This window comes from Hemiscyllium ocellatum, chromosome 5, assembly GCF_020745735.1.
Source record: "Hemiscyllium ocellatum isolate sHemOce1 chromosome 5, sHemOce1.pat.X.cur, whole genome shotgun sequence".
Lineage (NCBI taxonomy): Eukaryota > Metazoa > Chordata > Chondrichthyes > Orectolobiformes > Hemiscylliidae > Hemiscyllium > Hemiscyllium ocellatum.
The window spans coordinates 24224825-24250802 of record NC_083405.1 but is presented as its reverse complement, the minus strand read 5'-3'; the positions used below and the strand labels follow the sequence as shown (position 1 = coordinate 24250802).

Here is a 25978-nt window from a genome sequence, read left to right as displayed (position 1 = left end):
AATGTAAATGTGCAGAACTTCCACATCAGGAATTGGTTGCAGCGTGTGAATATCTCATTTTTCGTGGTGATAGCAGGAAATTGATTTGAGCTTGAATTAGTGATGCATTTCCCCTTTAATAGTCTTGTAGTAGCCGTTTATTTCCATAGCCAGTCTTGTTGGTTTGTAATCTTCTATACATGATAGTGACATTGCTGTACACCCTGAAGCAAATTAATTGAGATAGTTGTTGCTGTTTTGAGCATTTGTCATGACAGTCACTGCTGTGAAGAAGTTATACTGCGTGCAATATACTTTTCCTCAAATTTTGTGGTACAGCAAGGCTACAGTTCAACCGTGGTGATATTTGGAACATGCTCCAGCTGTCCATTTGGTTATTTTAATTTGACTTCTTGTATTAATTCACTTTTGTGAAAATGTGTTACTGGAAAAGCGCAGCAGGTCAGGCAGCATCCAAGGAGCAGGAGAATCGACGTTTCGGGCATGAACCCTTCTTCAGGAATCAGCTCTGATCTCCAGCATCTGCAGTCCTCACTTTCTCCTCGAAAATTTTAACCTACTGCGAATCCTCTTGCAAGGATGCCTTCCTTGAAGAAGCTCTCTTGCACCTCGGATGCTGCCTGACCTGCTGCGCTTTTCCAGCAACACTTTTTCAGCTCTGATCTCCAGCATCTGCAGTCCTCACTTTTTCCCTTCATTCACTTTTGACCTTGGTGTTAATTAGCTTTTCTTTTAAAGCTGAAACTTGAGCAACATTTGAAATGTTGGTATGCCAGCCAGTTGCCCATTTGACCATACCACCACCTTCTCTAATACAGTTCACTGTGAATGTAAGTTTGCTCGCTGAGCTGGAAGGTTTGTTTTCAGATGAAACTTGAAAGGGTTCAGAAAAGATTTACAAGGATGTTGACAGGGTTGGAGGATTTGAGCTATGGAGAGAGGCTGAACAGGCTGGGGCTGTTTTCCCTGGAGTGTCGGAGGCTGAGGAGTGACCTTATAGAGGTTTACAAAATTGCGGGGCATGGATAGGATAAATAGGCAAAGTCTTTTCCCTGGGGTAGGGGAGTCCAGAACTAGAGGGCATGGGTTTAGGGTGAGATGGGAAAGATATAAAAGAGACCTAAGGGGCAACATTTTCACACAGAGGGAGGTACGTGTATGGAATGAGCTGCCAGAGGAAGTGGTGGAGGCTGGTACAATTGCACCATTTAAGAGGCATTTGAATGGGTATATGAATAGGAAGGATTTGGAGGGATATGGGCCGGGCGCTGGCAGGTGGGACTAGGTTGGGTTGGGATATCTGGTCGGCACGGGTTGGACCGAAGGGTCTGTTTCAATGCTGTACATCTCTATGACTCTCTATGACAAAGCAAAGAGAGGAAAGGAAGTTTGGACTAAGAGAATGTTCAAAAGAAAAATACTTTTTTGAAACTTTAAGTTTCTGTACATCTCCACCAATATAGAATTATAGAGTCATAGAGATGTACTGCACAGAAACAGACCCTGCAGTCCAATTCGTCCATGCCGACCAGATATCCCAACCCAACCTAATCCCACCTGCCGGCACCCGGCCCATATCCCTCCAAACCCTGTCTGTTCATATACCCATCCAGATGCCTTTGAAATGTCGTAACTGTACCAGCCTCCACCCCTTCCTCTGGCAGCCCATTCCATACATGTACCACTCTCTGTGTGAAAACATTGCCCATCAGGTCTCTTATATCTTTCCCTTCTCACCCTAAACCTATGCCTTCTATTGCTGGACTCCCCCACCTCAGGGAAAAAACTTTGTCTATTTAACCTATTCATGCCCCTCATGATTTTATAAGCCTTTATAAGGTCACCCCTCAGCCTCCGATGCTCCAAGAAAATAGCCCCAGAATATTCAACCTCTCCCTATGGTTCAAATCCTCCAACCCTGGCAACATCCTTGTAAATTTTCTCTGAACCCTTTCAAGTTTCACAACATCCTTCCGATAGGAAGGAGACCAGAATTGCACGCAGTATTCTAAAAGTGGCCTAACCAATGTCCTGTACAGCCGCAACATGACCTCCCAATTCCTGTACTCAATATTCTGACCAATAAAGGAAAGCGTACCAAATACCTTCTTCACTATCTTATTTACCTGTGACTCTACTTTCAAGGAGCTATGAACCTGCACTCCAAGGTCTCTTTGTTCAGCACCACTCCCTAGGACCTTACCATTAACTGTATAAGTCCAGCTGAGATTTGCTTTCTCAAAATGCAGCATCTCGCATTTATCTGAATTAAACTCCATCTGCCACTCCTCAGCCTATTGGCCCATTTGATCAAATCCCGTTGTAATCTAAGGTAACCCTTTTCGCTGTCCACTACACCTCCAATTTTGGTGTTGTCTGCAAACTTACTAACTGTACCTCTTATGCTCACATCCAAATCATTTATGTAAATGACGAAAAGTAGTGGATCCAGCACCGATCCTTGTGGCATTCCACTGGTCACAGGCCTCCAGTCTGAAAAACAACCTTCTACCACCACCCTCCGTATGTGAAGAAATGAGACTCAAAAGTTAAGTTGCAGAAACGGAAAAGTCATTTGACAGTAATTAAGACTTGTAAAACCTTTAAATAGGTAATTGCACTGTATGGCAAACTTTAATCATTCAGTGTTTGGTTGACAAGCTGCTATTTTCAGTCATCTTACGCTGCATTTTAGATGCTTCTGAAGTATTGTATTTCATTGCTTGTGAATGGTTGCTAAAGGTAACATTCCATTCATTTCCATATAAATAATGGTGAGCATTTCAGCATCATAATTACCTCTGTAGCAAAATATGACCCTGTCATTTGAAAGCAAAGTTAATTTCTTGATGTTTACGTTCTTAGAATCCTAATCAAAGCTTTTCAGATTATTTGCATTCAGAACCAAGTTCCTACTGGAGTTTTCATTTTGCGCTAAAAATATGAATTTTATGACATTGTTTGAAAAAGCCAATTTGCCTTGGTTCTCTGAAGTATCCTCAGTTTTCAAATGCAAACCAGTGACATCCTGGACTGCTTCTCACCTCGAGTAAAAAATGGTCTGCAGATGCTGGAGATCACAGCTGCAAATGTGTTGCTGGTCAAAGCACAGCAGGCCAGGCAGCATCTCAGGAATAGAGAATTCGACGTTTCGAGCACAAGCCCTTCATCAGGAAATGCTTCTCACCTCATCCATTGACTCCCAAGTCTTTTATTACTTCCCTTTTCTGCAAATTCCTAAAGTGTTGTTGCACAAGTTTCACATCCATCAACCTCTCTGGCATGCCTCTTCAGGCTTAATCTGAAAGTGTAGAAATTTGTATTATTGGACTGTGTCATTCCAATACTTCATTTGTCACAAAAAAGATTTTTTTCCATCTTTGTTAATTTGGTCTCAGCCTTTTCCTATTCTGTTGCATATATATTTGTCTATGACAGTAACCCACATTTACCATTTATATTTGCATAACCGTTTGGTTTTCCAGATCAGATTTTTAGCCAAGAATTGGAGGGTCAGCTTTTACTCAATTAGTTGCTGGCCAAGGAACTGATCTCAGCAGGGACTGGCTGCCCCAGGTTATATACCAATATTTCTGATGTTTAAGTGAGAAAACAGCAATTGTGGAAAAGATTCACTGATCCAAAATTAAGGATTTTCCAGCCAAAAGCTTGAAGTTGTTTCTTAATATGAGATCAACAGTCACTCGAGTATAGACAGTCTGTGATGTCCTAATCATGCTAAAACGTCCCAAGGTGTTTAATAACGGTGACATTAATAAAAGAACATTTCTCATATAAGCCACAGATGAAAATACATGGCTGAAATTGTGAATTAAGACATTACATTTAAGGATCATCTTAAAAGTGAAGAAAAACATGGACCAAAAGGATGTGTAGGGCTGGAACTAAGGAGGGTGTTAAGAGTCTAGGCAGCTGTAAGAATAGCCTTCAATGATGGACCAGTTAAGGTCAGGCAGGCTCAGGAGGCTGACATGGAAAGGACCACAGAACTTGAATGCTTGTAAGGTTGTTGGAAGCTAAGGAGACCGGGAGGGATGAAGTCAGAGAAGTATTTGAAAACAAAGATGAATATTTTAACATCAAGATGTTGTTGGATGCAGAGCCAGCAAGGCCCAGGGCAGGAAGGTGTATCAGGGCCCAAAGACCAGGGAGTGGTGCACTAGGGGTCCACTGTACCCAGGTAGGGGTCGAGATAGAGTCTCAGTGTAGGGTCACTGTGCCTGGATCATGGTGGAGTCACTGTGCCCAGGTAGAGGTCAAGATGGTCTCAGTGTAGGATCACTGCACCCGGATCAATGCTGGATCACTGTGCCCAGGTAGGGGTCAAGATGGAGTCTCAGTGCAGTGTCACTGTACCCGGGTCAGTGTTGGGTCACTGTGCCTGCTATGCTTAGGTCAGGCACCCAAGGACTCAGATCAGGAGCAGCATTGGTGCTTGTGATCTCTATTCCTGGCCTTGGGAGCTAATGTAGATTAGAGAACACATACATGATAGGAGGATAAGATTTGGAGCAAATTCAGATCTCAGGAGCAGAGATTTGAATGAACACAAGTTTAGATGGGGATGGGGATGGGGATGGGGATAGAGATGGGATGCCAGACAGGAATGCATTGGGGTAGTCCAACCTAGAGGTAGTTGCACCTTCCAAACCCACAACCTTAACCCATTTGGAAAGACAAGGGACATAGATGTATGGAAATATCATCATCTGCAGGTTCCTGTCCAGGCCACACACTGTCCAGACTTGTAACTCTGCAGCCATTCCTTCCTAGAACCGAGTCAAAAATCTAGCTTTCCCTTTCTAACTATACTGTGATTTACCTCCACCAAATGGACTGCTACTGTTTGAAAAGGTAGCACATACAGTTTTCTAAAGGGTGATTAACTTGGGCTGAAAAGTGAAAAGTAACATTTGTGACTTTCAAATGCCAGGCAATGACCATCTACAATAGGAGACAATCTAACTGTCGCCTCTTGACATTCACTGAGTACCACCATCAACATCCTGGGGCTTAACATTTATCAGTAACTGAATGTACTTGTCATATAAATATAATGGTTGCAAGAGCAGTTCAGAGGCGAGGAATCCTGTAGCATGTAGTTCACGTCCTGACTCCCCAAAACCTGAGTCTCACTCGCCTCTCGTTTATCTCTGTACCTCAAGGTTCCCACCCTCATTCCTAATGAAGAGCTTCAGCCCGAAACATCAATTCTCCTGGAAAAGCACCTGCTACACTAATATCAATGTCTGCTCCCAACACCTGCACCATGCACTTGGTGTCAATGATGAGTCTTCTGGCATAGGTTGTATTTGGGTCCTGGTTTCTGGAAGATGAATGAGGAGAGGGGATTATAGATGGATCAGCATTGTCTACAAGGACGAGAGTGGAGCATTAACCACAGGTGAAGAGAAAGTGTAGTCATTGTCAAAGGGGATGTAGAGGAGTCAGCGTTACTATGAGATTGGAAATGAATATTGCCAGGACAGAGAGTGACAATTGTGAATGAACATTGCCTGGATGGAGGATGACCACTGCTAGGGGAATTGGTGTGTTTTAACCTTGCAGTTAATTTACCTAGAGTCACTCTGGCTTTATACCTGATATGAAAATCTCTATAAATAAACTCATGTTCAAAACTGGTAAATATAGGACAAACAGCCTGAGCCACAATGGATATGGACCTTTATATCTCATCCCGCTTTCACTAGAATCACAGAGTCATTCAGGCACAGTTAAGCCAGCAATCAGAAGTTTAACTTTCCCATGAAAGCATCATGGATATGTGCACATTGGGATCCTGACACACATCAGAGACATAAGTTCCATTGGAGACGTCTCTTGCTATTGGACCATTGGATCAATGATTCAATCGTCCTGGCATTTAGTTGAAGGAAAATTTTGATTGATTTATTGGTGTCACTTGTCTCAAGATACAGTGAAAAGTATTATTTTACATGCTATACAAGTAGATCATACCATACAAAGTGTATCAGGGGAGCAGAACAGCGGGCAGAATACAATGTTACAGCCACAGAGCAGGTATAGAGAGATCAGTATTAACATTTGAGAGGTCCATTCAAAGGTTCAAACAGCAAGGAAGAAGCTGTTCTCAAATCTGTCCAACCTTTATTTCTTCTGTCTGATGGAAGCGGGTGGAAGACATTACAACCAGCGTGGGAGGAGTTGTTCATGTTGGATTAGATATTGCACAAGCAGTCTTACGTATCATAAACTGAACAATAATCCATGGAGAGATGGCAAGGTAGTGCTGAGAGTCACCAGCATGGTGGTTGTGTTAGATGAGATTGCAATTTCTGAGGGCTGACAAAAGCAAAATCTAGAATGGGAACCAAGAATGGATGCTTGGAGAACACCAGAGGTATTACAGTGGGAAGAAAAGCATGTGATTCTTTTGGCTCTATTTTGATGGATAAGGGAATCTAACCAGATGATGCAGAGGTATTGAAGGGAGATGATATGGCTTACTGTGTTGAGGAGTGTAGTTAGGTTGAGAAGGAGTAATTACCTTTTTCTCAGTTACAGTTAATTTTAAGGCAGAGCAATATACATTGTCTGCATGGATTTTAGCAAGGTCTTTGACAAGGTTCCACATGGTAGAGTGGTTAGTAAGATTAGATCATATGGGATCCAGGGAGAATCAGCCAACTGGATAAAAGCGACTTCACAGTAGGAGACAGCAGGTGATGATAGAGGGTTGTTGTCCAGACTGGAGGCCTGTGATCAGTGGGATGCTGCAAGAACTGATGCTGCATCCATTGTTATTTGTCATTTGTATAAACAAGTTGGATATGAATATAGGAGGTATAGTTAGTAAGTTTGCGGAATATCCCACAATCCAAAGATGTTGCGGTCAGGTGAATTGGCCATGCTAAATTGTCCATGGTGTTATGTGCATTAGTCAGGGGTAAATATAGGGTACGGGCATGGGTCTGGCTGGGTTACTCTTTGGTGTGGGCTTGTTGGACCAATGGCCTGTTTCCATACTTTAGGGAATCTAATCTAAGAATCATTTTCCTGATGAGAGAAGTGATGATGAAAGCAAATTTGAAGATGGAGAAGACACGACCCGTAGGATCTCTCCTCTCTTCCAGTGGTTACTGCAGCCTCTCATGTATTTCCTATAACCCATGTCATGGTCCCTTTTAATTCGAGAACTTTTGACAGATCTAGCATGTTGGTCTGTCCACCTGCTCTGATTGTTCGAGGTACCCAGAGACAGGATTCTACTGCTCGAGCAAAGCCAGACTCTACACTCTTTGAGCTCTCAACCAACAATTTGTCCTGTTGTTTGGCAGGGATTAACAGGAAAAGTCTTCCTCTTGCTTCCAATTTTGAACATTGTACTTTAGGAAGCATTTGGAGTGATTGCTTGTTTGAAGTAATTTACCCATACAATGCTAGTCTCGAGCTAACTTGATCAGTTACCAAAACGTGTACTGGAAAGACCATGGATATTTGCCTCCCATGTGTAAATTGTCTTTATTTTGTTATTCTCTTCATAGTTGCAACTAGAGGAAGCATCCTCTACTTTTTGATTACTGAGATGAGCATGGTGAATGTTATGTACCAAACCTCTCTACGGCAGTTCCTGGGGCTTTTTGACTTATCGTTAGCCAGGTAGTGAAAGAATTAATGAACATATTTCTTTTAGTAGTAGTGTATTGAATTTTAAATTATATCAAGGTACATTTTCAGAAGAAATAATTAATGCTAATCTTGAAAGTGCACACAAGTCAATGTTTAATCAATTGTAAAACTGTCTGAAACAATCCTGATCTAATCTCAGTAATCATTGTAAATAACAGAAGAAGAACATAATTTTTTGTAACACACATGGAAAGTACTCTGGGCACTGTCATCATACAAACAAGATAGTATTTATGTTAACTTCCTCTCTGTACTGTTTTAGTAAAGGCATTTACCAGTGTTCCCTCTGCACAGCAATTCAGAACATAACATAAACGGAGATATCATTTCAGCATTTACCCTGCCAAGCACACCCAGTATAATGTGTTTGAAAATGATCACATCTCAATTTTCTTGTCTCCAAAGAGTATTGGCCAAACCTGCTCACTCCTTCCTAATAAGACAAACTCTCACCCGAGAAATCAAGCTAGTTAACCTTTTCTGATAGCCTTCAATGCAAGTATATACTACTTTAGATAAGGAGACCACTACTTACGTGACCTCACCAAAAATATAAAGTAGAATTGTGCAGTTATGTAACTCCTTCCTTGTCTACCAGACATTTCAAAAACTTTTCAACAAATCAAGCACTTTTGAAGTATAATTGCTATTCTAATGAAGGAAACATAAAAATAAATATGTACACAGAAAATTCCCACAAAGAAAGTGTGATGATAACCAGGTGATTTTTGTTTTACAGCCTTGATTGAGGGACAAAAATTGGGCAGGGCACCAATGATACCTACCTGGCTCTTCATCACAATAGTGCCAAAAGATCTTTTACCATCCAGCCATGCAGACAAATGGGACCTTGGATTTAAAGTCTTAGTGAAATCCCCACTGACTGAATCGCTGTCAGCCTTGACGGGATTAAGTCGCTAATTGGCAGGATGCATCGGTGTCCCAACACCACACACCCAACCTGCAACATTCCCTCTAATTTTCTTACCGGCTGCATGAGCTGCCAAGGCCTGTGTGCAGCAGGGGGCTCTGGAACTGAAATTCAGTGCCGCAATCCCCCAGCATGCCAATTTTGATCACCATTTATGGAACATCAGACACACCTTTCCATCTTTTCATGCGGTCACTCCACAAACTCCGAACTCCACAACGAGGTGTGGGTGGGGGGATAGGTAATCACAACAATCTGACCATTGTGTCCTCCCTACAACTTGTTTTTCCTCCTAGCCTTGCATAGGGTTAGCAAATGTGGCTACAGTATTTAAGGTCCTTTCAATAAGGTGATTACTCCAGATTGTTAGAAGTTGAAACCATGGTACTGGTTCCTGCAATACCCCACCAGTTACAGTTTGCTTACCTTAAGATAACAGTTTTATCCCATGATTTGGAGATGCCGGTGTTGGACTGGGTGTACAAAGTTAAAAATCACACAACACCAGGTTATAGTCCAACAGGTTTGATTGCAAGCATTAGCTTTCAGAGTGACGCTCCTTCATCAGGTGATTGTCACTATCACCTGATGAAGGAGCGTCGCTCCGAAAACTAGTTTGCTTCCAATTAAACCTGTTGGACTATAACCTGATGTTGTGTGATTTTTAGTTTTATCCCAAGTCTAATATTCCCTGAAACATCATGAACTCTTATTTTTCTAATCCTTAAATCTGACACTTTATTGAATAGTTCCGCTTTATCCGTCCAGGATATAACATGCTAAACTCTAATAAATTTGCCAAATATAATTTCCCTTACATAAAATTGTGTTGACTCTGCTTAATTGTATATAATTCTCTCCCTTAATAATGGATGCCAGCCTTTTCTTATGACGCATGAGACTCGCTGCCCAGTAGTTTCCAGCTTTTTATCTTCCTCCTTTCTTGAATAACAGAGTTTCATTTGAGGGTTTTCCAATCTGATTCAGTGTTTTTTTTTCCCCTCTCATAATGAAAAATATATTACAACTCCATCCAATTACCTGTTTGAATTCTGGAAGTTGTATAGAAATTATGACGAAGACGTTTGAACTTTTTATTTTATCGGTTTTATATACAGAATTTCTGACTTGTTGCTGAGTTGATAATAAAATAGGTTGTTGTTTTAAATTTGAATGCACATCTCATCTTGCAGATCCATCAAGAGTCCCATTACCAGTAAGAGAATAGCAACTATTATAGAGCATATGACATATGAAGTATATAAGTATGCAGCTCTTGGCTTGTATGTGGAGCATAAGTTTCTATTCACATTACTCCTTACATTGAAGATTGACATGCAGCGCCACAGACTGAAACATGAAGAGTTCCTCACTCTTATTAAAGGTGAGAACATTAAGCTTGTATTGCTTCACAATATAAATATTTATTTATTTAATAGTGACTCGGTAAACCACCCAGAAGGTAAATATTTAAACTCATTTGTATCATGTAATTGAAGATTGTTTCAACTGATTTTGTGGTGGTATTCATTTGCCTTTAAGTATTACAAGATAATGTAACAATCATGCATGACCACATATATTTATATGCTGTAAAATTATTTGTTTCAGAAATAAGTGAAAATACTGACTTGAATGTCAGCTATACTCAGTAATGACACCTCAGGGTCTGAATCTAGAAATTTTGGGTTTATGTTCCACTCCAGGAATTGAGCACATAATACAGACAACACATCAGTGCAGCACCAAGTGAAAGCCAAATTACGGATGAATCTTAGATAACATCAAATTGAGGCCCATTGCCTGCTCAGGTGGTGTAAATGATAATGGCATGATTCTGAAAAGAGCAGAAAATTCTCATCTGTACGCTTTAGTGACAGCATCTGAAAACACAATGGCCTATATTTTCTGGGGGAATTACACAGCAAAATATTTGTGTTTGCTCTCATCACTGTGTTGAAACTGATTGTAATCTCAGGATTTATTTCAAGCACATGTTGATGCAGAAACCCTGAAGTTGCAGTCAGCCATTTATTGCTGTATTACAGGGTGAAGTGTGAAACCATCTCCCCTCCACACTACCACCAGCTCACCACGTGAAATCTGGTGACTCTGTCTCTTTTTCAGCCCCCAGTTCAATACTGGAACTGATGATCAAGCTTCAATCTGGGAGTAGTAACATTGCTGGACAACAGAACTGACCTTAGCAAAATAATGTTATAATTGTGGAGTGTTGTTCCTGTCTTGGAACTGTATTTTCTGTTTTTGTAAAATAATTTCACACATTTTTTGGCTTCTACCTTCACCGCATGTGTATCTCCAAAAATGCAGTTTATTGTCAGTAAAATGTTTAAGAAGTAAATTCCATCTTCTGGTTATTTATACATAATAATTTTTTAATGTCATTGGCTGCATGGTCAGCTTGATGGTATCACTGCAGCTGTATAACAGGAATCAACATTAAAGAATGCTAGAATCCACTGCATGGTGAAAGCAATGTCCTTCTCAAAGGGTTGCTGGATAAATCAGTGAAGCTTTCTTTTAAATTAATGGTGAGTGAATAAGAGTCAGCAACACTTCCCTTGAAGTAGAAACATATGTTGGCAGGGTTAGGACAGTATGTTTCCTTCCATTAAAAAGCAAGTAGTCATCTAGATGACAATGGTCTAGTGGTTTCATACTGTCTTTACTGATGCAGGCTTTTAATTCCAAATTTATTTAATTAACCAGATTTAAATTCACAAGTTTAACTGTCTCACAATTAATACTATTTCAAAAATTACCACTAAATTATTAGTTCAACAATGTGGCCACTATATTTAGAAACAAAAGCAACAGAAGGTTTAACACAGAAACAATCATATCTAAACGTCAAAACATCTGAAATAGAAACAGGAGTATGCTAGTCAGCCATTTAGTCTACTGCACCATTCAACTCAATCATAGCTCAGAATCTACCTCCATGCCATTTTCCCATACTATCGTTCCTGACCCTTGATATCTGTACTATTCAGAAATGTATTGATCTCCGTCTTGAACATACCCAACGACTTCGCCTCCTCAGCCCTGAAGAGTAGGGAGTTTCAAAGTTTCATTACCCTCTCATGAAGAAATTCTTCCTCAACTCAGTCCTAAATGGCTTCCTACTTATTCGGACACTATGATCCCTGGGTTCTGGACATGGAAATCAAAGAATCTATTCTTCCAGCCTCTACTGTCAAGCTCAGTACGAATTTTGTATGCTTCAATGAGATCACATTTTGTTCTTTGCCGTAATTGTCTGAAAATATCCCATCTCACCCGATCTTGGAAGCTAAGCAGGCCTGGCTAGTACTTGATGGGAGACCACCTGGGAATGCCAGGTGCAGTAGGCTTTTCATCGTGGGCCAAATGATCTGTTCCTGTGTTGTACTGGTCTAATACACACCTGGTCTCCTCAGTTTCTCCACTTAGAATGATCCTCCTAACTGGTAAACCTTCTCTAAAGGCAAATATGTCCTTAAATAAAGTCACTGGAAGAGTACACATTATTTCAGCATAGTTTCACAAAGGCTTTATACAATTGCAACTGCAAAATAAAGTTATTCGGCCTCATTAAAGTTCTTAATCTGTAGCTCTGCAGGTTATGCCAATTCAAGTGCATATCCTTTTTAAATATAATGAGAATGGTTCCAGAGCCCCTCCCACCACTACCACAATTTTTGTAAAAATATTTCTTCTCAACTCCCTCTAGTTCTTCTGCCAGTTTCTGTAAATGTTTGCCTTTGGTTATTGATCTCTAGGGTAAGGAAATTAGGTCTTCCCTAACTATTCTGTTTAGGCTCCATATAATTTTATATGACTCAATTAAATTCACTCCTCAGCATCTGGTATTCAACAGAAAATAACCTCAACAGATCTAATTATTACTCATTGCTAAAATTCTCCATTCTTGAACACATCCTGCAATCGCAGATGTTTTGTGCAGCTCAGTGATGTCCTTAGTTCTGAGAAATGGAAAGCAACATACCATCCTGAAATCAAGGGCAATGATGTTGGCCTTGGCAACAATGCCCACACCCAAAGAATGATTTTTTAAAAAGTTTACCTGTTCCTCAAATTGTAGAATTCCCTATCAATTATTGCTTTCCTTACTTCTTCCTTCATCTATCCTCAGAAACTGAGCCACCTATGTTGCTTTGAACTTTCCATATCTCTGTTCCCTGCAGGAACCATCATCTGCACTAATATTCAGAGCTGAATACTGATCAGAGAGTGAGATGCACTCAGGTGACTCCTGCTCTATCTGCCTTGTCCTCCTTGTCTGTCTAGCAATACTCATTTACTCTCTTAGGCTGTGAGGTGATGACCTTCAGAACCCATGTCATTAATAAGCTGTTCAAGCCCCATAACCTGGAATGCTAACCCTCCAGCTGATGACTGTCCCTGCAAATGATTGTCCAGGACATGAGAAGTGTGCTGGATTACCTGTATGGCGTGGTATGTGAATTGGGTGGGCTAAAGATATGTTACCATGCCTCTATTTGAGGATTACTGTTTAACCTTGTCAGAATTAATTGCACATCTTTGTGTTGACATCATTTTGACCTCTTTGCAATTTTGTCCCTTACATTCTATATTTATTGGCAGATGAATTTTAGTTTAAGGATTTCATAGTAAAGGACCATTTAGGCAAGAATAATCATTATGTAAAACATTACCACCAGCATTGCTTTAATTATCTTGCCAATTGCTCAGACCCCTGGAGTCTGTGTGTGACAGCAACTTTCAGAACTGCAGCTGCCCAGGTTAAAGTGAGTGTTGGTCATGCCACAACATAAGAGCATGTGGTGTTGGGAGTAATGTATTAAATTGGATCGAGTACTAGCTAACTAACAGAAAACATTCACCTGTGCTAAGTGGATCAATTTCAGACGGGGACTTTCTTCTCTCTGAGCATTGTTCGTATTTAGAATTCTCTTGCTCAGTAAAAGGTGGAGGCTGGATCTTTGAATCTATTTGAATATATTCATGGCTCAGTTAGACAGATTTTTGATTGACAAGAACGACAAAGGTTATGGGAGGTGCAATTAAGATGTAGGAGTTCAGGCTCCTTATGATTAGCCATGATTATGTCTCCGCATTTCCAGGCTTGAGTGGCCAAGCAGAATCCTGCTGCTCTATTATTTTTTAAAATCATGTTATGGTTCTTACTAGTTATCTGTAACTGACAGACACTGTTTAAATCTATTGTCTAATGTCCAATAGGTTGTGGTGTTGACAAGTCTCCACACTTTCCTATCTGTTCCCATTAAATAGAAAAACTGTTTTCATATGTGAAGGGTATAAATGAACTTAAGTAAGATGAAACTTTGCATCCTTTTACACACTACAGGTGGTGCTTCATTGGACCTTAAGGCTTGTCCTCCAAAACCTGCAAAGTGGATCTTAGATATGACCTGGCTAAACCTGGTGGAACTAAGTAAACTTGGGCAGTTCGCAGATATCTTGGATCAAGTAGGTTTAGAACGGATAAAATTATACATCGCTCAATGTTTGTGAGTTTTTTTTGGTTTGTTTACCTAAGCATGCGATAATGTTATTTAAATAGATTGGGAGAAATGAGAAACTCTGGAAAAACTGGTTTGATAAAGAAGCTCCTGAAGAAGAGGTTCTGCCAAATGCTTATGATCAATCCTTGGACTGTTTCCGACGTCTTCTCCTGATCCGATCTTGGTGTCCTGATAGAACCATAGCACAGGTACTTTGGAATGCAGAAGGCTGCAGGCTTTAATAAGTTATACATCTTTGAGGTTTAGAGAGTGAACCATTCTGCAGTTTTTAAAAAAGATTACAGCCTTGATTATTATTTATCAATGATATAAACTTTCATTAGACTGTATGTTAGATTCCACACTGCTTAAACAAATAAGTTAATTGATGGCTTATGTGCACTGATGTTGAAAGCGAATTTCAATGAGCAGTATATTTCATAATTAGTGATATTATTGGAAAGCTATCATGTGGTTACATCTGTAAAAAGGTGATGGTAATACCCAACACAGCTTGTGTGTGTTGGAATCAGCTATATCACCACCAGAAGGAACATGCCTTTCCTCACTGCTTTCCCAAGCATTAAAAGAAAACTGCTGTCAAGAATCTACAACAAGATGACAAATAAAAAAATTGCAACACATCTGATAAAAAGTAACAATGCTAATAATGTAGAGTACATTTCTGTAAGAAAGAGAAGAAAATCCACTGGTGTTTTAGGTCAATTCAATAACAAATTAAATTGAGATTTTGATGAAATATATCAGTGGTGCCATAGTTCTTCCATGACATTCAATTGATTTTTCCTGTGTGAAGCACTGCTTCATGGCCAAGTAATGTACACAAAACATCACAGAATCAATTCAATGTGGTTATTTCCTTCAGTGGGGTTTGGACAGAGCAAGCCCCCCTGCCTGCGTGATTGAAGTGGTTGGAGGCCCAGAACAATATTCATTGGTGAGTTACCTGTGCTTTTGAAGCTGTTCACTGTTCAGGGAAAGTGGTAAGTCCAGTGGTTCCCTGTGACCCATATAAACCTTTCTGAGCAAGGTCCTGACTGAGGCAGAAGCCTCACATTCATAAGGTTAAAGTCACTGTTGACAGCACTAGAGCAGGACAAAGAAAAATTGCTTTTAAGTTCCATTTTATTTGCTGCCAGGCAGCAGGATTTTAAAAACCCAATCAAGTAATTACCTGGTTGGAAAATGAGTGTTTTGAAATTTCCCAAAAGCAGAATCCATGATTCGTTATTATTTTATTTTCTGCACGTTATCTATCAGTAGACAGTCCAAGGGAAACACAGGCCTTGATTAAGCCATCCAGTGACACGCAGACAGGAAAGGCTCAGAGGGTGTGCAAAACGCAATTGCATAAATGCATCCCTATCTGTCCATTGTTATTTTTATTGAGGCAGGTTTTGTGTGGGTCATTTCTTTAACACGTTTAAATCAATCAATTGAGTAATTATTGTTATTCATTTCAGATGATTATGAGAACTGACAATATGCAAGGGAAACCAGTAATTTGTCTGTCATGAAAGTGAAAGGAGTTATTATTAAAAATGGGAGTGATTGAATAGCTAAATATTTTATGGAGTTTCATGTATATAACAAACATAACATTGTAATCTTATGCACTGTTGAATGGAAGTTAATGAGAGGTATGACCCAGCAGCAAACAAATCTTTAATTTTTTTCCTTTTGTTATTTAGGCTCGTAAATATATTATGGACGCAATGGGAGAAAAATATGCAGAAGGACTCGTCCTGGATTTGGAAATGACTTGGAAAGAATCAGATAGACATACTCCTCTTATCTGTTTTCTGTCAATGGGTTCTGATCCCACAGATTCCATTATAGCTTTGGGCAAAAGAGTCAAGATAGAAACTCGCTGTGTCTCTATGGGTCAAGGACAAGAGATCCATGCCCGTAAGCTTCTCCAACAGACTATGACAAATGTAAGAGGAAACATCTACAAAATAATATGTCTGAGTTTGAGAGCTATTGTGTATGATTGAATATTCTATTCAAGAATACATTGATTTATGTCTAAAGCTATTTTATTTCAATGATTTCATACTGGAGTACGGTGTGAACCAGAGTCAGTATGTTTAATTTAAGCACCCTGCACTGGCAGAAAGCTGAAAGGTTTGCATCAGCTGCAAGTTTTACTCTCAAACTGATTTTCTTGTCCTCCATTGGTTTTATGGGAATGATATAAGGAGGGGTGCAAAACCTGTATTGTACCAAAGCTGTCAGTTTTCTGACTGAAAAACAGGTTAAAATTTCTGCTAATGTTCTACTGCTCACTTCTTTAAAGTAGATGGTGATCTGGGACTCACATCAACCCAGCATCCAGCAACATGTCAGTTTGGTAGTGACGATTATGGCAAACCTTCACTTATTTTGATGGCGACATTAGATTATTTAGAGTACTGAAAAATGTCTGGAAGACATGATTGAAGTCCAAAGAGCAAGTGGGTTTTTAAAATTGTGATTATTACTCTATATTCCATCCCTCCCAAATTGGTAGTCCTGATCTAACCTTACTAATCAGTCTACCATGCAGAATCTTGTCAAAGGCTTTACTAAAATCTATGTAAGCAATGTTTACCACTGTACCCTCAGCTATCTTTTTGGTTACATCCTCAAAATTTTAATCAAGTTTGTAAGACACAATTTCCCACTCAGAAAGCCATGCTGACTGTCCCTAATCAGTTCTTGCCTCTCCAATGCATGTAAATCCTTTCACCCAGAATCCCCTTCAACAACTTACCCACCACAGACGTAAGGCTTGCTGGTTTATAATTCCCAGGTTTTTCCTTCCTGCATTTTTAAAAATAAAGGCACAACATTAGCCACCTTCCAATGCTGAAGCACCTCATCCATGGCTGTAGATAATGCAAATATTTCTGCTGGGGCCCACAATTTCTTCCCTAATTTCCAACAAATTCCTGGGGTACACTTGATCAGGTCCCAGCACTACCTCTTCGGTAATTTCAAGTATTACAAAGACTCAGCTCATTGAGCCAGTCTGGATAACAAAAGTTTTAAACTGATTTCGAGAACCTTAATATTCAGCGCCATGAGAAGTCAACATAAGATCTCATATGTGGACAAAATAGTATGTAAGGTCCTATAGCACATTTTTCTCTAAAACCATCCAAGAATCTTAGTTATTTTAGTTAATTTCCTAGTATTGGTTAAAAACATTTCGCAGTTAATGCTACCTTTGTCTTTCAGCACTGACTTTATTTATATTTCCCTTTAGTTTGTAAATGCAGAAAAATAGGGATGGGGGTAGACTATTCAGCCCTTCAAGCATGCTGTTACATTCATTATCATCATGGCTGATCATCCAGCTCAATACCTTAGGACCTTTGATTCCTTGAGCCACTAGTGCCATATCTAACTCCTTCTTGAAATTGTACAATGTTTTGTCTTTGACAGTTGTTTGTTGTAGTGAATTCCACTGGCTCGCCACTCTTTGAGTCAAGATGTTTCTCCTTATCTCATTCCTAGATGGATTACCTGATTATCTTGAGATAGCGACTCCAGTTTTGTTTAATATTTGACTGTCTCCATGTCTAACCTGGCATTTTTCCAAGTTAAGCATGATTTGCCATCAACTCTTACAAATTAATCTGTGTGTAGTAGTTCAGCATCAAGTTCTAACTTGCATACAGTGACTTGATAATGTGTGTAAGCCTAGGAATTCCCTCCCAAAGGGTCCACCTTCATCATATTGACTGCAGCAGTTTAACAAGGCAGCTCACCACCACCTTCTCCAGGACAACCATAGAGGGACAACAAATGCTGGCCAACTAGCGGCACCCACTTGCCATGAGTGAATTTTGAAAAATTTCCTCAACAACTTCATTATGGATCATCAATGAAAAAAGCAATTAGCAAAGGTCCCTGTGGAACACCTCTGATAATTAACTTTTGAGCAGATTCATTGACAGTTTAAGTCCACAGCTTTCACCAGTTTTCAATCCACCAATGATTTAGCTTTCAATTCCACAAACTTCTGACTTGTGGAGAAACATCTTGTGTGATATTTATTAAAAGCTTTCTGACCGGGTACAGGATAGCAATTGAACCACCTTGCTCTGATGGCTGCAATTCAATCCAATCAAATTGATGCAATACAGCTTTCTTTTAGGGAAGTTACATTAGGTTATCCCTGACATGGATTTCTCTATCTAAATGGTTCTAAAGTGCAGTTTAATGATTCTGAAAGTGAGGCAGCATCCAAAGAGCAGGAGAGTTGACATTTCGGGCATAATTCATCATTCTGGGCTTATGCCCAAAACGTTGACTCTCTTGCTCTTCTGGTATTGCCTGATCTGCTGTGCTTTTCCAGCGCTGCACTTTTTGACTCTGACTCTCAGGCATTTGCAGACCTCATTTTCTCCTAGTTTCATGATTCTGTCTTATTTCTCACTTTGTACTGATAGCAAGCCAGTGAACCTGTGGATTGGTCTGTCTTATTCCCAGGTTTTAATTTTGGAACTTTTATTGCTCCTTCCAGTCCAAAGGAGCACTAGCACAATTTCATCAGAGGAATTAGTAGCAGACTTATTCTCTGGGAATCCAGTGACCTGGACTAATTATCTGGAGACATGAGTTCAAATGCTATCATTTAAATTCACTTAATTTAATAAATATCCATTATTTTTTATTTTTTAAATATTGCATTCAGCAGCGGTTATGTGACTATCAAATCATTGTAAACATCAACCTTGTTCCTTCATAATCTTCAGGAAAAAAAGCTTTCATCTTTACTTGTTTTGGCTTATGAATGATTCCAGACATTCAGCAATGTATCTGACTCTTAATTGGCCCAGCAAGTTTCTCAGTTAATGGTAATTAGATATGGGTAATAATACCAGACTTGCCAATGACATCAATGACCTGTGAATGATTCTTTTGAAGAAAATCCTTCAATTGCATTGAGCTGTTAAAGTACTCATAGTCCCAATTTCTAGAGGAACTATGATTGATTCTAGAGTGGCTACCATATTTGTTGGCTATTCAGTCTATTTTAAGGTTCCTTGTTCTTCCCTCCTTAAAATATATCCTCTTCTAATTTAATGTTAAAAAATATTTTTGTTAATAGGGCCATAATGTTATCAGTTGACCATCATCATTCAGACTAAATCAATGCAAAGTATTCATTAAGTGTCTTGCTGTGCCTTGAAAGTCTTTCCTAATCTCTCTTTGGACATTTTCCAATGGTCCAACACAAGGTTTATGTGTCCTCTCGCATAATGTAGTCAGAACATCTTCTCCTATTGTGGCTACAGATGTCTTCAATCTTGTTTTATATCAAGTCTTCAGCTGATCAATTAAAAGCCTGGGTTGATTTTAACTATTCATGGTACTTAATGTTTGTTTCTGAATACGTTATGCATTTAAAGTTTTTTTTTAACTGAGAGCATATACTCAAGCATTTATTCTCTCTTTCTTAGGGTGGTTGGGCTTTGCTTCAGAATTGTCACCTAGGTCTTGATTTCTTGGATGAATTAATGGACATCATTACAGAAACAGAAAATATTCATGAAACGTTTCGCCTCTGGATGACAACTGAGGTCCATAAGCTTTTCCCTATTGCACTTCTCCAGATGTCAATCAAATTCACCAATGAACCTCCACAAGGCCTGCGGGCAGGTTTAAGAAGGACTTACTGTGGTAAGCCAGGCATATTGGTAGATGTGCATAGATGCTTTCAACACCTTATGAATAAAAACCTGAACATACTGAGGCTAAATTTGGCCTGTAGCACCTTCCATATTTAAAATAAAGGTACTAGCATGTTGATTTGCTAATTATGGGGTAAATAAGATTTAATGGTTAGCTCATGCCAAAAATTAGAACAAGTGTAAATGATCAAATTGGCCTCACGTTGTGATTTAAAATTCCAAAGTTCCAAAATTCCCACTGAAATTAAGGCAAGATCCTAGCAGATCTCAAGAAGAAAGCTGGTTTAACCCCCACACCCCTCCAACCCTGTGCTTCTGCCAGGCTTCAATTTCAGATTTCACAGAGGCATTTTCAAGGAAAGGAGGCCACGAATAAGTTTTCTACCTCCTCCGTTATCAAGAGTGTAATTCTGGGACAAGATGTGTGTCCCTTAGATTTCTTGAGAATTGTGCCCTTGCAAGCCTAATAATCTGACATGGATCAGATTAAACCAATAAAAAGCTCAAAAAGTATGGTAATTACTAGTCAACCATTTAGCTTTAAAAAGGTTTAACCCCTATCAATCTTACACTGTCAACCAATCGTAAATCACCAACACTTTATTGCTTGTCAGCGCTACCAAAAACAATGGCAGCCTTTCCAAGAGCAACAGGTCAGTGAGGATGGAATGGTGATTGCAAGTTGTGAGTTACAGGAAAGCGGGTGTGTTGCCAGGGCTGGCTGTCAGAGGACCATTCCACTTCTGATGCCAGGGCTAACTGATAATATGACACTCACTGGGAGGCTACCACCAAAGCCAATAGGATTTGCATTGCTGCCTCTGGGAATTGGTTAATGGACAGAAAACAAAGAGAAAGAATAGACAGGTAGTCTGCGATTACCTCAAAAATTGGTGCTGTGCCCCAACTACTCACAATTGTAATATTTCCAGATTTGATGATTCAAAAGGTCACGGTCATGGTTATGTGAGGTGTATGCAGAGAGGTTTGGTGAGGATTTGACAGGCTAATTTCGTCTGCTTAAACATGACAGGCAGAAAACAAATGTGGCAAACAAATGATGCCTGCTTTATTCAGAAACTATAAATTAAGAAGATTTACTATATAGTGAGAGATTGAAAAGTGTTAATGTCTGTGTACCATATATAGGAAAGTAATATGCAGCTTCAGCAAGCTGTTAGGAAGGCAAATGGTATTTTGGCTTCTATTGCAAGAGGATGTGAATGCAAGAGTAAATAAGTTTTGCTATAATTATATAGAATCTTGATGAGACCATATCTTGAGCATTTTGTATAGTTCTAGTTTATTTACCGAAGGAAGGATATACTTTCCACAGAGTGGAATGGCAGGATTGTCCTGACAAGAGATTGAGGGCCTGAGCCTATAACCTCTAGAGTTCAGAAAAATGAGAAGTGATCTCATAGAAACATGCAAAAGTCTAACAGTGCTTGGGAGGGTAGATGCAGAAGGAATTAAAATGGGAAAGAATTTCTTCACTTAGCGGGTGGAGGATCTTTGAAATTCCCTAATGTAACATCTATACACATTGCATTTGGAAATATGAACTGGAAGACAGAAGTTTGTATTTCTTTTACAATCGAAAGGAAAAGTGGAGCCGTGTGGTTGAATCTGGATTTGAAACTTTTGTAAGTCATGCTGGCTTTCTTTAGAAAGGAAAGGTAACTGCCCAGTTTATGGCTAAGTTGCAAATTTGTGACAGAACTGAGAGGGAAGAGAGAGAGCAGTTGGGATTCAAACCTCAAAAATGACCTGCCAGCAAGCAGGATGGTGCTCTCACTCTCCTTCTTTTACTCCCCCTTTCTATTCCCTACCCACCTTGCTGTCTCTCCCTTTCTCCTGTGCTCTCTCCTATCTCCGTCTCTCACTCTCCATCTCTGACCCAGTCCCTCCCTCTTCTTTCTCCGTCTCCTTCCCTCTCTCCCGGTTTCTTTCTCTCTGTTCCTGTCCCTCCCTCTTTCCACTTCTCTTTCTCTCTCTCTTTCTCTACATAATGGAACAGAAATGAAATTCACAGATTCTGCCAAAAAATGTGAACTCAACCCAAAACTTAGAAGAAGTAAAAGAAATAATTTAAAACATGACCATTTTATAACGCTGGCTTGTCATATAATTGTTCACAAGTGCCATATTTGGAGCACTAATGAACAAAATAGCAAACTTTAATGAGTGTTGTGCCTAATTTAAAAAGGATAATCCAAGGCTTAATGATCCTCAGATTGACCATTCCTGGATCCTACTTAAACTGCTTTTACCCAAATGATGTCTTGAGCTAATGGTGGGATAACTGGACATTGCATCTCAGCCGCCATACAGTGGCTTTATTACTCCAGATTCCACTGCTACAAAAATAACCCTGAGTTTCTTGTGAATGAGATGTTAATCAAAATGCTCTGTTCTAGTACAAAATAGAGAAAAGAAGTTCTGGCCAGGGTCTGTTTTTTTTCATGCAGCACCATTAAATGCACCAAATTAATTGATTTTTCATATTGTAGTTAGTGAGGAAGTTTTTTTTACGAATTCCTTATCTGTTGAGCAATGGCATCTTTGTTCCAGTACAGTACAAAATAATAAATGTACTGAAAAAGCTTATGAACATACAAACAAAGAACAAGAAGAGCCCACTTGGTCCTTCGAGCCTGCCCTGCTATTCAATAAGATCATGGCTGATTTGAATTTAACCCCAGATCTACCTAACCTGTGTCTTAAAAATATTTAAAGTTTCTACGTACACTGCCTTTTGAGGAAGGGAGTTCCAAACACTCTCAGCCCTCTGAGAGAAAGAAAATCTGTTTTAAATGGGCTCACCTTTATGGCCCCTCTTTCTAGATTCTCTCACAATAGGCTTTCAATATCCATCCAGTCATGTCTCCTCACGATTTTATGTTTCAATTAAGTAAATTAAGCTCCTCTGAACTCCAGGGGATACAGGCCTAGCCTGTGTAGACTTTCCAACTAACGCAATCCACTTTTCCAGGTATTAATCTAGTAAACCTTCCCTGAGTTGCGTCCGACAGCATATGTACACTGTAAGCCTTCTATAAATAATAGAGAATGTAAATTTAGGGTTTCACCCATAGTAATTTTACTAGTGTGCAGTAACCATGCAGGTAAATGTTTGAATCAGTCCATTGGAAGTTTTCCACAATTAATGTGAAAACTCCACAGCAGTCATTTACCTGAAGATCCTAAAAGACATTTACTTTTATCAACAGGAATCAGTCAGGACCTTTTGGATGTTAGTAATATGACTCAGTGGAAGCCTATGCTCTATGCAGTGGCCTTTCTACATTCAACAGTGCAAGAACGTCGCAAGTATGGACCTCTTGGTTGGAATATACCATATGAATTTAACCAAGCTGACTTGAATGCTACTGTGCAATTTGTACAAAACCATCTCGATGATATGGATATCAAGAAGGTATTGTTCACAATTCTTGGTTCTTAATTCTGCTGTGACAATTCTGTTTCTTGGTGCTGGATAGCTTAATAATTAATGGTAGAAAATTTCGCTATTCTCAAACCTTCAGCAGACAAATTGATTTCAGATAGTGTACAATATTGCCAATGTAATTAAGATGCACCTAAATTGTAGTGTAGCAGCCTTTGTCAACATTTCAAGCTGTTTACCCTTTCTTTATGGAGGTTTTTCTTGTAGCTGGGTAACTGCATTTGCATCAATATGTTTGTAGCTGAAAATGTGTTGCTGGAAAAGCGCAGCAGGTCAGGCAGCATCCAAGGAACAGGAAATTCGACGTTTCGGGCACAAGCCCTTCATCAGGAATCTTCCAGCAACACATTTTCAGCTCTGATCTCCAGCATCTGCAGACCTCACTTTCTCCTCAATATGTTTGTACCAAGGCATGATGATTATAGGATTTGAATTAAAGTGTTATGACCTTAAAAGACCTCAGAGCCTCAAATTACTCCCAGTATTTGCAAGGAATGGGCACATCTCAAAAATTAATTAAGTTTGCTGAGATATCCTGAATTTTCACATTTCTGCAGTAAGAGATAAGCAAAACTCAGAGGAATAACATAACCTGGCAATAAAATTAGTCATTCGGATCAGATTTCCAAAGCTTCAGCCAATAATCTTCATAAGTTATAATGTCAGAAACTCCTCACGGAAATTTAGAGACTATGTTTTGTGTTCATTGAAGCATTTACCTCAGCTCACATATGAATGATAACTGAAAATTGAGGAATTGATCAGTGGAAAGTAGTTCATGTTGAGAAAAAGTGCACCTTTTTGGAAAGAGTTTGAGGAGTATCTGAGACAATTTTAAGATTCACAAAGGGGAGTGGAAGTATAACATATGCCAGAATGTTTGTGTGGATATGTGACACAAATGATCTTCTCTCTGATTACAACCTTATGTAAGAAGGACAAAGAACTGATAGAGCAAAATGAAATCTTAACAATAAAAGGTAGCTAATTATAATTGCTGTAATTTACTGCAGTCATTTTCTCCATTATTATCAAAATCAATCTTGAAGTTCTTTGATCTTTTAGAAGTGCTGTGTGATGATGTTCAATTGTACTTTTCTACCTCGAGGGTGTTTCTTGGACTACAGTGAGATACATGATTGGTGAGATTCAATATGGTGGCAGAGTCACAGATGATTATGACAAACGATTGCTGAACACATTTGCTAAAGTCTGGTTCAGTGAAAATATGTTTGCTTCAGACTTCTGTTTCTACAAGGGTTACAGCATTCCCAAATGCAATTCCGTGGATCAGTACTTAGCATACATTCAGGTTAGTAAACAGTTTAATCAATCTTCAGCAAGCCCAGCAATTTTTCATTGTGAAATAAAACTATTTTTCAAATTTGCTAATTCATTACTTGAAGGTATTTCCATTCACACACAGCATCTTCCTTTAACACTGTTCACTGAGTTTTATGTGTTTTTTGTACGTTGTCGATTATCTGCCATTTTAAACAATGATTGTTTATCAAGTTACAAGTCACACGACACCAGGTTATAGTCCAACAGGTTTAATTGGAAGCACTAGTTTTTGGAGCGTCGCTCCTTCATCAGGTGGTTGTGGAGTGTGCCTGGTGCTGTGTGATTTGTAACTTTGTACACCCCAGTCCAATACCAGCATCTCCAAATAATGTTTATCAAAGCATGGAAATATTTAATATATGTTTGAAAAAGGAAACTTGATCTATTAGCCATTTAAGACCATAAGACATAGAAGCAGAAATTAGGCCATTCAACCCATCAAGTCTGCTCTGCCATTCAATCATGACTGATAAGTTTCTCAACCCCATTTTCCTGCTTTCTCCCTGTAAACCCTGATCCCCATTTACAATCAAGAACCTATCAATCCCCACCTTAAATATACTCAAACACCTGGCCTCCACAGCCTTCTGTGGCCGTGAGTTCCATAGACTCAATACTCTCTGGTTGAAGAAGTTTCTCCTTATCTCTGTTCTAAAAAGTCTTCTCTTCACTCTAAGGCTCCCTTGGGTCCTAGTCCCTCCTCCCAATGGAAACATCCTCCCAACATCCACTCTGTACAGGCCATTCAATATTCTGTAAGTTTCACTTAGATTCCTCCCATCCATCTAAACTCCATCGAGTATACTAATTTATGCTGTAATTAGTTTTTTATTCATATTCCATCATTAAATATTTGTCTTTTTAAATGTGATCATACTATGTTTGCTCATAAATTATTTCCACCTTTTTTTCTGTACATGCACTGTTACTATGCCACATGTCCTCTTACATTACTATCATAGTTTATATATGCTCTATAGTTCTTACATTCTGAATGTTGCAGAGTCTTCCTACATATGACACTCCAGAAGCATTTGGTCTGCACACTAATGCTGACATCACTTACCAGAGCAAGCTTGCTAAGGATGTCCTAGACACTATACTTAGCATTCAGCCCAAGGACAGTTCCAGTGGAGGAGGTGAAACAAGAGAAGTTGTGGTAGCGAGGTTGGCTGATGACATGTTAGAGAAGTTGCCTGTGGACTACATAGCATTTGAGGTAAGTAATAATTCAGGTAAAGAAGTCAGATTAATTTAGTTCCTACGGGATTATTATTTCCCAACAAATTATGGTGAATAACTAATT

The 25978-nt window shown here is 39.3% G+C and overlaps 1 protein-coding gene across 1 annotated transcript in view; it reads left to right on the top strand.

Moving 5' to 3' along the window:
* dnah5 (dynein, axonemal, heavy chain 5) overlaps window positions 1-25978 on the top strand; it is a 298393-nt gene that overhangs the window by 252258 nt on the left and 20157 nt on the right. Inside the window, exons 67-75 of the mRNA XM_060825297.1 lie at window positions 7548-7662; window positions 9817-10007; window positions 13998-14119; window positions 14214-14363; window positions 15867-16112; window positions 19629-19848; window positions 23093-23298; window positions 24437-24640; window positions 25676-25891. Of these exons, the coding sequence (XP_060681280.1) occupies window positions 7548-7662; window positions 9817-10007; window positions 13998-14119; window positions 14214-14363; window positions 15867-16112; window positions 19629-19848; window positions 23093-23298; window positions 24437-24640; window positions 25676-25891 (1670 nt within the window). The remainder of the gene's footprint in view (window positions 1-7547; window positions 7663-9816; window positions 10008-13997; window positions 14120-14213; window positions 14364-15866; window positions 16113-19628; window positions 19849-23092; window positions 23299-24436; window positions 24641-25675; window positions 25892-25978) is intronic.